The sequence below is a fragment of the Acinonyx jubatus genome, chromosome A3 (genome assembly GCF_027475565.1).
Source record: "Acinonyx jubatus isolate Ajub_Pintada_27869175 chromosome A3, VMU_Ajub_asm_v1.0, whole genome shotgun sequence".
In the NCBI taxonomy this organism is placed as follows: Eukaryota; Metazoa; Chordata; class Mammalia; order Carnivora; family Felidae; genus Acinonyx; species Acinonyx jubatus.
Window position 1 is genome coordinate 85,484,942 of NC_069388.1, and position 17,836 is coordinate 85,502,777.

The window sequence follows — 17,836 nt, forward strand, 5'->3', positions numbered from 1 at the left end:
CTATGTACATTTATGTCCAAGCAAAGTAACTGCAAGGTGTCACTCAGATGGTCTGGGCCAAGAGTGCCACAAAGTCAGGACACTGTTTATCCAACAAGCATCGGTCTTTCTCTCTGAATATGATCTCTAAGAAGGCAAAATGTTTTGAAAATATGTAAAAAACCTCTTATAGAAACTTGCAAGACACTAAGGTCAACAAAAAGGCAGCAGAAACAATGTTAGCGGAGGGGTTGGAAGAGGTCAGAGTTTTCTTTAAAAACTGTCCATGAGGAGGGTGCCTGGCTGGCTCAGTGGTAGAGCAAGTGACTCTTGATCTCAGGGTTGTGAGTTCAAGCTCCACATCAGGTATAGAGCTTACAAACAAAACAAAACACAAACAAAAAAACCTGTTCCAGAACTACTATCTGGCTAGATACAACTTAAAGAATGGTTCTTTTTTTTTTTTTAATTTGAGAGTGCGTGCAGACACAGGAGTGGGGTGTTGGGGAGGAGCAGAGAGAGAGAGTGGGTATCTTTTTAAAAAAAATATTTATTTTTTGAGAGAGAGAGCATGAGCAGGAAGGGGCAGAAAAAGAGGGAGACAGAGAATCCCAAGCAGGCTCTGCACTGTTGGCACAGAACCTGATGTGGGGCTCGAACTCATGAACTGTAAGATCATGATCTGAGCTGAAATCAAGAGTTGGACACTTAACTGACTGAGCCACCAGGTGCCCCTGAGAGAGAGAGAGAGAGAGAGAGAGAGAGAGAGAGAGAGAGAATCTTAAGCAGGTTCCACATTCAGTGTAGAGCCCAACATAGGGCTCGATCCCACGACCCTGGGATCATGACCTGAGCCAAATTTAAGGGTCAGATGCTTAACCTACCGAGCCACCCAGACATCCCAAGAATGGTTCTTAAAGAAGACTCTTAAAGACAGTTCAGATGCCTTTTTATTTAAAGAAGTTTTTTTTGTTGTTGTTTTGTTTTTTGTTTTTTTGGGTAGGCTCCATACCCAGTGTGATGCTTGAACTTACAACCCTGAGATCAAGAGTCTCATGCTCTACCAACTGAGCCAGCCAGGCACTCCTCAGATGCCTTTTTGAAACAAAGGTCAAACCAAGAAAAATAAAAATAAAAGGTTTTCTAGAAGTCCACAGAAAGACTTTACGTTCTTTCAAATGTTTTTATATACTTTATTGAATGCAGAATGTCAATGACAAAACTGTCACCGCTTCTGAGTCACTAAAACAGTGATATATGGACAGTTTGGAAAAGTCACCATACAAAGGAATCTTAAAATTTTTCATCTTGAACTTAGATTGTGGGCTACATGCAGAGATCATGACTGGTCTAAAAGAAGTGCTAACTAACTAGAACTCAGGTGATGTGATGCCAGGGTTTAGACGTACAAATTACTCTTGAAAAGCCCACATAAAACATACAGATTCACAGTCCAGGAGAGATGATGATGACTTTGACAAAGGTAGTGGTAATGGAGATGGTGAGGAGGAGTGGTAATGGAGAATGGGACAGAGAGGGACCACCGTGTGCATCTTACATTATTGTTGGCATTCTATCTTTGATTTGGGGAGGTCAGTTTATAGGTACTTATTACATTACTTCAAATAGTAAATAAATACAATTTTAACAGGAAAAAAACAGACTATTTTATTTATTATTTTTTTAAGAGAAAGAGAGCAGGGGAGGGGCAGAGAGAGAAAATCCCAAGGAGTCCACATGCTGTCAGTGCTGAGCCCAATGCGGGGCTCAGTCTCATGAACTGTGAGATCAGGACCTGCGGTGTGATCAAGAGTCAGACACTAAACTGAGTGAACCATCCAGGCAGACCCAAACATAGACTCTTTGAAACTCTTAATTTATTTCATATTTCTAAAAAGTAACTTCTGAAGTTTTATTTATTCTGAATTAATATAAACAAAATTAAACATGTATTGTAAGATCTCCATTCTTGTCTCTTCCCTTACCATGAAGCCGTAACTATTATAATCTTTCAAAACTCATCTCCTGTTGATTGTCTCCTTTTGAGCTACTATTCACTTTGGAGTGTCTTATTTATTTATTTATCTATTTATTTATAAATAATTTTTTCAAGTTTATTTATTTATTTTGAGAGAGAGACAAAGAGAGGGAGTAGGGGAAGGGGAAGGGCAGAAAGCAAGGGAGAGAGAATCCTAAGCAGGTTCCGTACTGTCAGCACAGAGCCTGACATGGGGCTTGAACCCACAAACCGTGAGCTCATGACCTGAGCCAAAACCAATAGTTGGATGATCAACCGACTGTGCCACCCAGGTGCCTCGTATGTATGTATGTATGTATGTATGTATGTATGTATTTATGTATTTATTTATAAAAGATTTTATTTTATTTTTTTATAACTTTTTTTTAATGTCAATTTTTGAGACAGAGAGAGACAGAGTGGGGAAGGGGAAGAGAGAGAGGGAGACACAGAATCTGAAGCAGGCTCTAGGCTCTGAGCTGCAAGCACAGAGCCCAATGTACAGCTCTAACTCATGAACTGCGAGATCATGACCTGAACTGAAGTCAGTCACTTAATGAACTGAGCCACGCAGGTGCCCCTAAAGATTTTATTTCATTTTATTTATTTATTTTTAGAGACACAGAGAGAGTACAAGTGGAGGAGGGCCAGAGGAAGAGGGAGAGAGAATCCCAAGTAGGCTCCACAGTCAGCATGGAGCCGATATGGGGCCTGAACTCACGAACTGCGAGATCATGACCTGAGCAGAAACCAGGAGTTGGACGCTTAACCGACTGAGCCACCAGGCGCCCCCCTAAAGATTTTATTTTTAAATAATCTCTACACCCAATGTGGGGCTCAAACTTGCAACCCTGAGATCAAAAATCACATGTTCTACCGACTGAGCCAGCCAGGCACCTGTTTCATTTTTCAAATGACAGTCATTGGACGCTTGGGTGGCTCAGTCGGTTAAGTGTCCGATTCTTGATCTCAGCTCAGGTCATGATCTCATGGTTTGTGAGATGGAGCCCCAAGTGAGGCTCTGCGCTGACAGTGTGGAGCCTGTTTGGGATTCTCTCTCTCCCATTCTCTCTGCCCCTTCCCTGCTCACGTTCTTTCTCTCTCTCCCAAAATAAATAAGTAAACTTAAAAAAAAGATTAAAATGATAATCATAAACTGCAACATATTCAGCAAAGAACATTACAATTATATGAGGTCTGCAAATATGCTATGAGGAGTGTTTGAAGACCTAAGATGTATCACTTGGAGAAAAGAAGACCTGTCAGGCAGCATGACAGCTATGTGTGCAGTGGTAGGGACTGTCACTTAGAACAGGCCTACTCCATGTGGCTAGAGTGAACCAGAACCAACAGGAAGTATTAGAAGCAAATATTTCTACTTAGTGTGAGGAACACTTTCCTCACAGCTCTCACTGTCCAGCAATGTTATGAGCTGCCTGAAAAAGTGGTGAGCTCCTCACTACTGGACAAAGCCTGGAAAACTAGCCATCAAGGATGTTTTTAAGGCTATGGGCCAGGACTGGTTGGCTGGTCCACCTCTGAAATTGCTGAGGTCCCATGAAGTTATCACAATCAACCCAAATCCAGCCTGTATTCTCCAATCTTCCTTAATATGTCTATGTAATTTTATATAACTATCTTAGTCTCACATATTTAGATTTTTTTCTAAACGTTTTCCTCCCTTGCTCTGATTTTAAGTTTGAGAGTTAGAATGATCTTCTAAGGCTTTGGCATCTCTCTCACCTAACACATGTCCATATACATGTGTGCACAGACAGGCATACCCTAAGACCAAGGCCATCTACCTTTACTTATTATTTACTATTTGCGCTCCTCCATCTCTAATTTCATTCTGCTAGTCCTGTGTTTTAATGATGTGATTATTCCTTTATTTCATTTAAATCTCTACTTTCTTGTGGCCTAATGCACGCTGGACTGAAGCCTAATTACTTTTCCTATCAAAACAGAACAGAACTACCATTTGCAACAACATGGATAGAGCCAGAGAGTATAATGATAGGTGAAATAAGTCAGTCAGAGAAAGACAAATATCATATGATTTCACTCTAATGTGGAATTTAAGAAACAAAACAAAGGAAAAGAAGAGACAGAGAGAGAGAGAGAAATCAAGAAACAGACTCTTAACTACAGAGAACAAACTGATGGTTACCAGAGGGGAGGAGAGTCGGGGGATTGGTGAAATATGTGATGGGGATTAAGGAATGCACTTGTAGTGATGAACACCAGATGATGTATGGGATTATGGAATCACTATATCGTATACCTGAAACTAATATAACACTGAATGCTAACTATATTGGAATTAAAACAAAAACTTAAGTTAAAAAAACCAGAATAGAACTACAACACAATTACTTTAATTCTTCTACTTTCAGCAATAGCTAAGTTGGGCGACCAATACTTACTTACCATCAAACTGATAGTGCATGGTTTGATGGATGCGTTCCGTGACACTGGCCAGCCAGTCTTGGAAGGACAGGGTCACTTGAGCCTCATCTAACAGCTGACCACAGGCTAGGAAAAACAAACAAAAAACTTTTCAGTAATTTTTATGGGTTTTTTTGCAAAAACAACAGTTAACTGAAGTCTGAAAAAGCTGCGGATTTTGTACAGAAAAGAGCAACAAGCTGAAATTTAAAGAAATTAGATACATTAAATGAAATGGAAAATTCTAGGATTTTTTTTTTTTTAAATCCATCTAGAGGGGTGCTGGGTTGCTCAGCTGGTTGAGCGTCTGACTCTTGGTTTGGGCTCAGGTCATGATCTCGTGGTTTGTGAGTTCAAGCCTAGCACCGAGCTCTGTGCTGACTGTACAGTGCCTGCTTGGATTCTCTCTCTGCCTCCCCCCCTGCTCACTTTCTCTCTCAAAATAAATAAATAAACTTAAAAAAAAAAATAATCCATCTAGAAAAAAATTGAAAAGTTGTGATTATTAACCACAGAAGGTTTGCAGCCTTTCAACATTAAACTGCAAATTGGAGGAGAGCCTCGCTGGCTCAGTCAGTGGAGCATGTGACTCTTGACCTTGGGGTCATGAGTTCTATCTTTACATTGGGTGCAGAGATTACTTAAAAATAAAATCTTTGAAAAAAAGAAACTGCAAACTTAAGAATGGCCTTGTATAACGGTTGCTTTAGAGATCTATAAATCAGGAGATAAGGATGCCACAACTACTATTCATTTGAAACTAAAATTCTCATTAGGTAAATGTATTTTGTGATAATTTGGATGAAAATCTATTTTATTTTATTTTATTTTATTTTATTTTATTTTATTTTATTTTATTTTATTTTATTTTTCCTTTGTACCAAAGGAAGTGATGGAAATCTGTTAAAAATCTTCTACCTGATATTTTTGATTTGTTTACTTCTTGAGCTTCCAAAAACATTTATTCCTGGAATATGTCAGTTCTTAGCTAATTGGTTAATTAAGATTTGGTTTTGTATTATATGCTATTTATGTACTGATCTTGTCTTTAAAACCACAGTATGAGTGCAGGGATGATATCTAGTTTTTAATCACTCAGCCATAATATATGAGAGTTAAGAAAATGTTGATCCCCAAATGTATGGGCCTAATTATGCTGAATGGAAAAGTAAATATATAGGCTATGTTCAAATTAAGTTATTTTGTCTCATAAGTTCAGAAAGATAACCATGCTACTGCTTTTAGGTATGTTTTCAAACTTCATTTTTTTTTTAACGCATGTTGACTTTTAATTGATTGATTGATTGATTGATTGATAAAGTAATCTCTATGCCCAACATGGGGCTTGTACTCACAACCCTGAGATCAAGAGTCACAGAATCTACTGGCTGAGCCAGCCAGGTGCCCCAAACTTCAACTTGGGAGAACAGATTATATTTGCCTTTCTCAGCGAATATTTATCCCTTCAGAATTATAAAATATATTTCTTCAAGTTTGAGGCTCCACACCAACTGCATGTGGGTAACAGGCAACAAAAGGAAAATATCTTATAGAACATGTGCTGCCAAAACATGAAGGAATCTTTGCTGCGTTTGTCGTTAAAAAGACACGATTTGGGTCTGGGTATGATTTGAAACCAGTGGAACAGAATAGATCGCAGCCTCAGTGCCTGCTCGTGTTTATCTTACCACTCTTTGGGGGATAACATGCAACATTTCTTTTGATTATATTGCTTTGGGCTTCTTTAGGATGATTTTCCACCTCTTTAGCCTACCCTGGCTAAGGGAAACTTACCCTGCCTTTTTAATGAAGAAGCAACCACAGGTTTTTTCAGGCCACTTTTCCTTAGATTACTGCTCACTGCATCCTGAGGCAGAAGTGAACTGTTCGTCTGTGCACCTAAACCACACATCATTATAGTGATTTAATAATTTAATAATATGTCTGCAGAATATAAATCAATTCAATATTAATTTCTCAAGAGTCTAAAACATAAAATGTCTTTGCTAAGGTCTAAGTTAGCTTCAGCTTCTAGAAGGAATTAACATTAGCATTAATACATAACATTTTAAGTTTTATATGCTCTTTACTGGAAATTGGGATGTGGGTGTGGGACCTAGAAGTGAAAAGAAGAAAAAAAATTCACCCACTGTTCCCACTTCTCAATCACTATCAATTTTCTGGTGAACTACCAGAAAAATTGTGTGTGTGTGTGTAGCTGATTTTGCTGGTTTAGTGATTTTAAGTAACTGTGATTATCCCAGGATCACCAAATTTAGCAAAAAAAAAAAAAAAAATCTAAATTTCAAATAAATGGCTTTTTAATATAGGTATGTTCCAAATATTGCATGGGACATACTTATACTAAAAATTATTGTTTGTATGAAAATCAAATTTTACTGAGCATTCTGTATTTTACCTGAGTTATCTAAACATTTCTTTATACTTCTTTATAATAATTTTTAATGGCTGCCTAATATTCTATCAAGTTAATTTATTATGGTTTATTTAACTACCCCTAGCAGTTGGCCCTTATTTGTTTTTAATTTTTCAATATTATAAATAATTGTAAAGTTAACATCTGTGGACAAAATGTTTTTCCTGTATCAAGGATTATTTCCTCAGAATCAGGACTACTGAGTCAAAGGATAAGAACTTTTTTTTTTTTTTTTGCTTTCAGGTTTTCTTGGGAAAGACCAATAAATAAACATTTAACAACAGTCTCTGCTCTATATTGCTGCCAGAATTACTTCTCAAAAACAGAAATGCCCATGTCACTTTTTTCTCCATCTTTCTCCAACATCCCAGCATCAAAACTCCTGTGCATGACCATTTGACCCACTTCCAAAAATACTCCCTCTCACCACAAAAATGTTCCTACTTACATGTGTAGACTGGTAGTATTTTTCTTTTGTTTAGAGTCTAGGACTTGCAACACTTATTTACAAAAGCACTTCACTATTTTCATATTGATTTATATGACTCCTTAATTGCCACTGGTACATTTACATTAAAAAAGAAAATATATATATATGATGCCACATGTTGAAAATACAGATAAGAAACTATACTCTTAAATTAGTGCAGAAGATATAATTAACCATTGTCACAAATTTTTAAAAATGTTCTATGGATGAAAACTTCATAACACTATCCTATGGCAAATTAAGGTGTAAAACTGGCCCAAATATTTAAGGGATAAATAAAATATACAATAATAAAAGGAAAACCTGGTTGGATCTTATACTCAGCCAAAAGAACCAACTCTTAGCTCAATTTCACAAAGAATTATCAATGAGGGATAAAACTTTTTTCAGAAAAAAAACATAACAAACATTATTTCTGCATTTGCTAAGATTGAGTGAAATACATAAAATACAGTAAAACAATCTCTAAAGACAACACCACCAAACAAATGAAACAGCTGCTCACCAGGTACTTCCTCTTTTTTCCTCTTCTTTGGCTTAGGGGCAGTAGACTCACAAGCTGATACTGTCGACTCTGAATGGCAACCTAACTGGGGCACAATAACCTCTTTAAGACCTAAAATATAACACATTTCTTAGTTATTAATACCATCCAAGAGTAAGTATGGGACCCTACCTAGAGAAAAATTAATTTATAAAACACAAATTATGGAGTGATTGCCTGCTTTAAAATAAATTCCTATTTATTTATTTATTTATTTATTTATTTATTTATTTATTTATTTATTTAGAGAGCACACGCATGAGCAGGGGAGGGGCATAGGGAGAGGGAGAGAATCTTAAGCAGGCTCCGTGCTCAGCATTGAGGCCAACTTGGAGCTCAATCTCATGACCATGAGATCACAGCCTGAGCTGAAATGAAGAGTCGTTGGATGCACAATTGACTGAGCCACCCCACCCCTAACATAATTCCCTTTAAAGAACTCCCCAACACATAGGTTTTTGTTCATGGACCATTAACATGATAAAAGACTCTACAGAGAAATAATACTAAAAAGTTGGGAGTTACTGCCAACTAAAGATCATTAAGAAATGAAAATAAAAAGCATCTATAAGATAAAACTATGTTAAAAACCACAACAAAAGATGATGTAGTCTTTAAATGTCTTTTGAGCAAGGTATTAGTTTTCCTCATCTTCAAAGATGAGAAACAAGCAAGCAAGCCAAAATAAAAGTGTTTGTTTGTTTGCTCTTTGTTTTTATTAATATAGGGCATCTATGAAAGAGTTAAAAAAAAAAAAACACAACAAAAAAGCAAAGCAAAGTTAACTTTTGCTAGATTCATTGTCTCAGTGAAAATGCCCAAGTCTCTTGATCATTAATTTCAATTGACGAACCAACCAACCAACCAACCAACCAACCAACCAACCAACTTTATGCAAGTGTGCTTACTGGGATTAAAAGAAGGAATGCTTTTCGTTTGAATTATCTAGCAACTGCTTCTGAAGGTTGCTAGGACAATCTCCAAATGCCATCAGGGAACTCTTTCATTGCCATTTTAGAAAAACAGAGTAACTGTGTCAACACACCACCTACCGCTGGAATCAAAATTTAGGAAGTCTGAGAATTCCTGAGCCAATGTCTCGTCACTGGCAAAGGCACAGATGCAAGCAAAGAAATGAATACACCTCTGGGCCACCTCATCCTTGGAGGCATTCGACTTATGCGATTTCAGAGCCTGGCAGGAGCAGAAGAATCGGCGCTCGGGCAAGCTTTTGGCACTGATTTTCTGCACAAAGGATGTATGTAAATACCCCAAACTATGCTTCTGGCTTGCCTTGCATTTCACCACCAAAATGTTTTTAGTAATCCTCTGTACAAGGGGACCTGTGGGCTCTGTGGCCAGCTGCCAGATGGTCTGCTTAGTTTCTGGGGAGGCCTGCATTGCATTCAGGACTGAGCTTTTCAGAGTCAGAGGGGTGGCTTCTGCCTGGCAGTTCACTGCCAGCTTGATGTGCTGGCACTGATTCTCCACAACGCTCTGGGTGGCAGCTTTCAGGCATGAGGGGACATAACATCGTCCAGAGCTCAGCTGAGTGATGATTGTCCCATCCACCGTCTGGATTGTCGTCTCTGACACACCTAGCTCCACAAAGCACCGGTGATCGGGGCCCCGGTCTCTTTGCCGCACCGAGTAAACCTGCAGATCAGAGCCTGTTATGATTTTGACAGCTTCAACACTAGGCTGCTTCCGTGCACCGTAGCGGAATATGGTTCCACATGTCTTGTTCTTACAACTCAGTCCCCGGGTTCCATTGTATGTGCCGCATCGGGGACACTTTCTGATTCCCCTCAATGTGGCCTTCCCCAAATCAGACAAGAAAGCTGGGACTTTAGTCCTCAGAGAGTTTGGCTCCATTTTTCAAAGGCCCTAGAAAGAGCAATAAACCCATCAACATGAATACACACTCATACATACACACACACCACGTTAAAATCATTTATAAGATTTAGTACAGAAAATAAAATGTAAAGAAATAATCTACCATTTTCAAATTGTACCTTCATAACAGAACATTCACTTAAGCCATCAAGCAAAAGGAAACTTTGCCTTTCACATTATTATATATTTTTAAAAACCTAACAACTAAAGCATTTCTCTAGGTTCAGCACTGTTTTCTACAACAACCTAGATTAGTTAACCTAATTTTTACATGCACAGATGTTTAATTTGAATAAGAACCGGAGAGTTGGAGAGATGAGTTCTTTCCTTCCCAACATTTCCCATAAAACGCAAGCCTATCCTACCTGTATCAGCGGCCACAGCATCCAGAATACAGTGTAACCTGAATCCATAAGACCTGAAAGATGTTTCATTAGTTTAGGATGATCATAGAAGACAGGCAAAGACACAATCATTTGCAGAGTAAATGATACTGTTTAACCCAAAGTCTTTTGAAGTTTGAACTCTATGGTGTAACAATGCAGACATTCTGCCTCCCCTTTCTTGGCCAGCCAATGGCAAAGCTCCTGCCCAGTGTTCCAGAGTCGAAGATTCCCAACTGCCCTAAGTGGAGATCTTGGCAGTCTACAAAACAAGAAAAAATGTTAAAGTTATACAAAAGTCTCTCCTCTTAGAATAGGAATCTAAGTCTTCCATAGATATTTGAAAAATATTTGACAGAAATTCTTATGGAAATGCTTGGCTTGTACTTCTAATTTAAAGCAGGTAAAACAGTGCTAATGTCATTCATTACACAGAGAGTTGTCAAGAACACCCAGAGCCATGATACATAATCGGCCAAATACTCATCCTTCTTAATAATAATGTATTGCATCTTAGAGTGCTTTATGCTAGTCAAAGCGCTTTCACATTATTTCATTAGAACCTCACAATACTAGGATCTCATTTGAGCCAAACAACCACCACTCTTCACATGAAAATTAAAAAGTTAAGTAACTTGAGGCACCTCGCTGGCTCAGTCAATAGAGAATGTGATTGTTGATCTTGGGGTCATGAGTTTGTGCCCCACACTGGGCATAGAGATTAAACAAAACAAAACAAAAAACAAAACAAAACATGGCTCAGCTGGTTGATCCTCTGATTCTTGGTTTTGGCTCAGGTCATGATCTCACAGTTCATGGGATTGAGCCCCACACTGGGCTCTAAGCTGACAGCGCAGAGCCTGCTTAGGGTTCTCTCTCTCTCCCTCTGCCCCTCTCCCCTACTCTCTCTCTCTCTCAAATAAGCTTAAAAAACAAACAAAATGCTAAAAAAACTTAAAAAAATTTTTTTTAATGTTTATATATTTATTTTTGACAGAGATAGATAGATAGAGAGCAAGTAGGGAAAGGGCAGAGAGAGAGGAAGACAGAATCCCAAGCAGGCTCTGCACCATCAGCCCAGAGCCCAATGCTGGGCCTGAACCCACGAATCGCAAGATCATGACCTGAGCCGAAACCAAGAGTCAGATGCCTAACCAACCGAGCCACCCAGGCGCTTCTTAAAAAATTTTTAAATTTATATAAAAAGTAACTTGCCTGAGGTCACCCAGCAAAATCAGCAATGTGGTTTCCAGTGTCTGTTAGGAAGAGTGTGAATCTCTGCTTTTAATTTCCCCTCTAATATTATGAAAATTTTCAAATATAAAAAAAAACAGAATTATATAGTGCACCTCCATATGCCCACCCACTAGATTCTACAATTAACATTTTACTATATTTGCTTTATCACATATCTATTTATTCCTTTCTCCATCCATCAATCCCTCTTATATTTTACTGTATTTCGAAGTAGTTTGCAGACATCAATTCAGCATGCATATTATTAATTAAAGTTCAACATTAAAAAAAATTTTTTAATGTTTATTCATTTTTGAGAGACAGAGCATGAGCGGGGGAGGGGCAGAGAGAGAGGGAGACACAGAATCAGAAGCAGGCTCCAGGCTCTGAGCTGTCAGCACAGAGACCAAAACGGTCTCAAACTCATGAACCAATAAAATCTTTTTTTTTTCTTAATGTTGAACTTTATGGGGAGCCTGAGTGGCTCAGTCGGTTAATCATCCGACTTTGGCTTGGGTCATGATCTCACGGTTTACAGGTTCCAGCCCCTCATCAGGCTCTGTGGTCCAGCTCAGAGCCTGGAGCTAGCTTCGGATTGTGTCTTCCTCTTTTCTCTCTCTACCCGTCCCCCGCTCGCATTCTGTCTCTCAAAAATAAACGTTAAAAAAATAATAAAATATTTTATTAAGATGGGGGGGTGGCAGGCGCCTGGGTGGCTCAATTGGTTAAGCGTCTGACTTTGGCTCAGGTTATGATCTCATGGTCTGTGGGTTTGAGCCATGCATTGGGCTCTGTGCTGCCAGCTCAGAGCCTGGAGTTCAGATTCTGTCTCCCTCTCTCCCTGCCTCTTCCCCACTTGTGCGTGTGCTCCCTCTCCCATTCTCTCTCAAAAATAAATAAACATTTAAAAAAAAAGTTTTTTGGGGGGGGTGCCTGTGGCTCAGTTGGTTGAGTGTCTGACTCTTGATCTCAGCTCTGGTCATGATCTCATGGTTTGTGGGTTTGAGCCCTGCCTCAGACTCTATGCTGACAGTGCAGAGCCTGCTTGGGATTCTCTTTCTCTCTGTCCCTCAACACTCTCTCTCTCTCAAAAATAAACTTAAAAAAAATATTTAAAAAAATCTTTTTTTTAAAGTTTGCCCAGGGGGAGGGGAGGGACAGAGAGAGAGAATCCCAAGCAAGCCCCACATTCAGCTTGTAGGCTGATGCAGGGCTCGAACTCACGAATGGTGAGATCATGACCTGAGCAGAAATCAAGAGTTGGACACTTAACTGACTCAGCCACCCAGGTACCTACCCCTTTAAGTAATCTCTACACCTAACGTGGGCTTGAACTCACAACCCTGAGATCAAGAGTCATGTGCTCTACAGACTAATCTAGCCCGGTGCCCCAAATTTCAATATATATTTTTAAGGCAATCTGCTTGTGATGTTGAAATTGGCTGTTACTATTGCTCTTGCCCCCTGACCCCAAAGGATGATGTTGATGAAGTATTTTCCTTCCACATTTTCTATAGTCTATTTGCTAATCAACAAATTGTAAAGTACAAATAAGGAAAGTCTAAGAATGCCCACGTTTTCATTAGTGCTATAAATTAATGGCCCAACTGTAATATGTGTTGTGATGTATCCACTAAGTGAATAAAGCTTTGTGAAATATAATCTATTGCAGTTTTCCACCTTGGCACTACTGACATTTAGGGCTGACATTCTTTGTTGTAGGGAAGAGTTCTATACATTGTAGAATGTTTGGTGGCATCCAGGGTCTCTACCCACTAGATGCCAATAGCAGTCAACTCTTCCTCCCTATGTGTTAAACAAACAAACAAACAAACAAACAAAGTTTCCAGATATTGCTGAATGTCCTCTGGGAGGCTAAGTCACCCATTAAACACCCCTAATCTAAGAGAGCCAGGGTGGCTCAGGCTGTTAAGTGTCTGACTCTCGATATCGGCTCAGGTCATGGTCTCACAGTTCGTGGGATCAAGCCCTGCATCAGGCTCCATGCTGACAGCATGAGCCTGCTTGGAATTCTCTCTTTCCCTCTGTCTGTTCCCCTCCCCCCACACACGCTCTCTCTTTCTCTCTCAAAATAAATAAGTGGGGCACCTGGGTGACTCAGTCGGTTAAGCATCTGACTCTTGGTTTTGGTTGAGGCCATGATCTCATGGTGAGCCTGCACTGGGCTCTGTGCTGCCAGTATGGAACCTGCTTGGGATTCTGTCTGTCTCCCTCTCTCTGCCTCTCCCCCCGCCTCTCTCAAGATAAATAAATAAACTTTAAAAAAAGTTTAGAAAGGGGAACACTCTTGCACTGTTGGTGGGAATGCAAACTGGTGCAGCCACTCTGGACAACAGCATGGAGGTTCCTCAAAAAAGTAAAAACAGAATTACCCCATACCCAGCAATAGCACTACTAGGAATTTATCCAAAGGATACAGGAGTGTTGATATGAAGAAACATATGCACCCCAATGTTAATAGCAGTGCTATCAACAATAGCTAACATATGGAAAGAGCCCAAATGTCCATCAACTGATGAATGGATAAAGAAGATGTGGGGTGTGTGTGTGTGTATACACACACACACACACATATACATATACATATATACATATACATATATATATATATATACACAATGGAACACTACTCGGTGATGAAAAAGAATGAAATCTTGCCATTTGCAACTACGAGGATGGAACTGGAGGGTGTTATACTAAGCAAAATGAAGTCAGTGAGAGAAAGACAGATACCATATGATTTCACTCATATGTGGAATTTGAGAAACTTAACAAATGACCATAGGGGAAGGGAAGGAAAAATAAGATACAAACAGAGAGGGAGGCAAACCATAACAGACTCTTAAATACAGAGAACAAACTGAGGGTTAATTGGGGGTGGACGACTGGGGGAGTGGGGATAATGGGTTATGGGCATTGAGGAGGGCACTTTGTTAGGGTAAGCACTGGGTGTTGTATGTAAGTGATGAATCACAGGAATCTGCTCCTGAAGCCAATACTACACTGTATGTTAGCTACCTTGACAATAAATTAAAAAAAAAAAAAAAGTTTAAATAAATAAATAACTAAGCTTTAAAAAAACAAAACCCTAATCCAGAGACATTAGTTTGTTTACACAGCATTTCCTTTCTAGGCCAATAAACTTCTTTAGCAGGTATTTTCATTCAGCCACACGTGGGTTCTTAAGAGAGAATGTTGTTCCAAAGTCAAAAGATAGAATATTTAGTTTGCTCTTTACCACCAGTTATTTCTTTGACCAAGTTTAACTTCTGAGTTTCAGGTTGGCTTTCATTTGCAAAATAAAAAATATATATGTATATGTAAATAAAATATAAACACATAAAAATATATAAATATATATTATAATATATAATATATAAAATATAAATATATACAAACATATAATATACAATATATTAATTAATATCAATATATTTACATATTAACATATATTTATATATAAATATATTAAAATATAGAATATATATAATATACGAATATATATTTATATACATTTATATAAATATAAACAATAAATATATATTATATATAAATATATGTATAAATAAAAATATATATGAAAGCTTAATAAAAATTTATTTCTATTTTTAAATAATTCTTTTTAATTTTTTAAATTTATTTATTTTGCAGAGAGAAGCAGGCATTCCTGTGCACATACATGAGCAGCGGAGGGGCAGAGAGAGAGAGAGAGAGAGAGAGAGAGAGGGAGAATCCCAAATAGGCTTCATGCTGTCAGCTTGGGGCCTCACTCAGGGCTTGAACTCACAAACTGTGAGATCATGATTTGAGCCAAAGTCAAGAGTCGGACATCCAACCAATGAGCCACCCAGTCACCCCCGGAATTAATCAATTTCCAAATTACACTGATGATGATGACTTAACATATCATTAAAATGGGAAAAAAATAACTTTGTTCATTAAGGGAGGAACTGGTTTGCCAATTATACATGGTGAAGACTTAAGGTGCTGTAGTTTTAGCATCATCATAGGAATTCCACTCTCCTTTTATTTTTTATTTTACTTTTGGGTTATTCTCTGAAGAGGGCAATTTGTTAGTATCTTTCAAAAAAAATGCACACTTCTTTAAAAATAACTTTTAATTTGGGAATAACTTTAGATGTAAAGAAAAGATAAAAAAATCGGAGAGATTCCTGTATACCCACCCAGCCTCCCCAAGTGTTAACATCTTATCGAATCATGAGAGATTTGTCAACACTAAGGTTTTAACATTGGTACAATACTATCAACTCTACTACATACAGACTTTATTAGGATTCACCAGTTTTTCCACTAATGGCACTTTTTTTTTTTAAGTTTATTTGAGAGAGAGAGAGCACAAGGAGGAGAGGAAGAGAGAGAGAGGGAGAGAGAGAGAGAGTCCCAAGCAGGCTCTGCACTGTCAATGCACAGCCCCATGTAGGGCTCAAACTCAGAAACTGTGAGGTCATGACCTGAGCTGAAAACAAGAGTTGGATGCTCAACTGACTGAGCCATGCAGGAACCTCCTAATGGCACTTATTTAAGAATAATTTTTTTTTAAGATTTTTAAAAATATTCTTTTTTAATTTAATTTAAAGTGATCTCTACACCCAACATGGGGCTCAAACTTAGAACTCTGAGATCAAGAGTTGCATGTTCTACTGACTGAGCCAGCCAGGCACCCCAACAATAAACTTTTTATTTTAGAATAATTTCACATTTTCAGAGAAGTTGCAAAGATAAAATAGAGAGTTCCCAGATACCTTTCACTCAGTTTCCCCCAATGTTAACATTATATATTATTATCACAGGGCATTCGTCAAAACTAAGAAGCCAACATTAGTACATTATTATTAACTAAACTAGACTTTCTCCTTTTTTCTGTTCCAATCCAAAATACCACATTGCATTTGTCATGTCTTCTTAGTCTTCTTGGAGCTGTAGTTTTGTCTTTCCTGGTTGTTCATAATCTCGGTAATTCTGAAGAGTCAGGTATTTTATAGAGTGTCCCTTAATTTGGAGTAATCTGATGTTTTCTCTGCATATTTAAAAATTATTTTATTTTATTATTACTTTTTTTTAATGTTTATTTTTGAGAAAGAGAATATGCAAGCAGGGGAGGGGCAGAGAGAGAGAAGGATGGGGGATCTGAAATGGGCTCTGTGCTGACAGCAGAGAGCCCAACACAGGGCTTGAACTCACAAACTGTGAGATCATAACCTGAGCCAAAGTTGGATGTTTAACCAACTGAGCCATTCAGGTGCCCTTACTTTTTTTTTTTTTTAATTAAAAAAATTTATTTATTTATTGAGAGAGAGAGAGAGAGAATGTGTGTGAACAAGCAGGGGAGGGCCAGAGAGAGGTGAGAGAGAGAATCCCAAGCAGGCTCCATACTATTAGTGCAGAGCCTGCCACGGGACTTCAATTCACAAACCTATGAAATCATGACCTGAACTGAAATCAAGAGTTTGAGGCTTGGGGCACCTGGGTGGCTCAGTTGGTTGAGGGTCCAACTTCAGCTCAGGTCATGATCTCACAGTTGGTGAGATCGAGCCCGGCGTGGGGCTCTGTGCTGATGGCTTGGAGCCTGAGGCCTGCTTTGCATTCTGTGTCTCCCTCTCTCTCTGCCCCTCCACCACTCATACTCTGTCTCTCTCTCTCTCAAAAATAAAATAAAATTAAAAAAAAAAAGAGTTGGAGGTTTAACTGACTGAGCCACCCAGGCGCCCCTCTGCCCCCTCTGCATATTTCTTTTGACACAGTAATTGCACTAATTAGAATTTATCTTACAGATATTCTCCCACATATGAAATGTGGGATATATAAGGTTATTCACTAAAGCACTTTTGTAACAGCATAACATTAGAAACAACCTAACGCCCACCAAGAAGGAACTAGTTGGGGGCGCCTGGGTGGCTCAGTTGGTTAAGCGTCAGATTTTGGCTCAGGTCATGATCTCACAGTTTGTGAGTTCGAGCCCTGCGTCAGGCTCTGTGCTGACAGCTCAGAGCCTGGAGCCTGCTTCATATTCTATGTCTCCCTCTCTCCGCCCCTCCCCGACTCATGCTCTGTCTCTCTCTCTCTCAAAAAATAAACATTAAAAAAATTTAAGAAAAAAAAGAAGGAAGTGGTTGAATTATGGTATATCCATATAATTGGAATACTTTCCAAAAAATAAAATATTCTACATTTATTTAAATAAAGACTGAGGAAGTTTCTTATGTGTTGATTTTTCAGATCTTTAAGACATGTAGAAAGGCAAGGTATAGGGGAGCCTGGGTGGCTTGGTCAGTTAAGTGTCCGACTTCAGCTCAGGTCATGATCTCACGGTCCGTGAGTTCGAGCCCCACGTTGGGCTCTGTGCTGACAGCTCAGAGCCTGG

General features: G+C 38.6%; 1 protein-coding gene and 1 long non-coding RNA gene across 5 annotated transcripts in view; one reads left to right on the forward strand and one right to left on the reverse strand.

Moving 5' to 3' along the window:
- LOC128311222 (uncharacterized) overlaps window positions 1–2,863 on the forward strand; it is a 28,976-nt gene extending 26,113 nt beyond the window's left edge. The window contains exon 3 of one of the 2 annotated variants that reach the window (XR_008289387.1): window positions 983–2,863. This is a non-coding gene — a long non-coding RNA (uncharacterized LOC128311222). The remainder of the gene's footprint in view (window positions 1–982) is intronic. The other variant, XR_008289388.1, reaches the window with a different exon arrangement.
- CA3H2orf42 (chromosome A3 C2orf42 homolog) overlaps window positions 1–17,836 on the reverse strand; it is a 32,806-nt gene that overhangs the window by 7,453 nt on the left and 7,517 nt on the right. For all 3 annotated transcript variants that reach the window (XM_015063990.3, XM_015063991.3, XM_015063992.3), the window contains 5 exons: window positions 10,180–10,459; window positions 8,968–9,802; window positions 7,877–7,987; window positions 6,239–6,343; window positions 4,427–4,531 (listed from right to left, as the gene is read on the reverse strand). In XM_015063990.3, coding sequence (XP_014919476.1) covers window positions 4,427–4,531; window positions 6,239–6,343; window positions 7,877–7,987; window positions 8,968–9,790 — 1,144 coding nt within the window. In that variant the 5' untranslated portion in view covers window positions 9,791–9,802; window positions 10,180–10,459. The remainder of the gene's footprint in view (window positions 1–4,426; window positions 4,532–6,238; window positions 6,344–7,876; window positions 7,988–8,967; window positions 9,803–10,179; window positions 10,460–17,836) is intronic.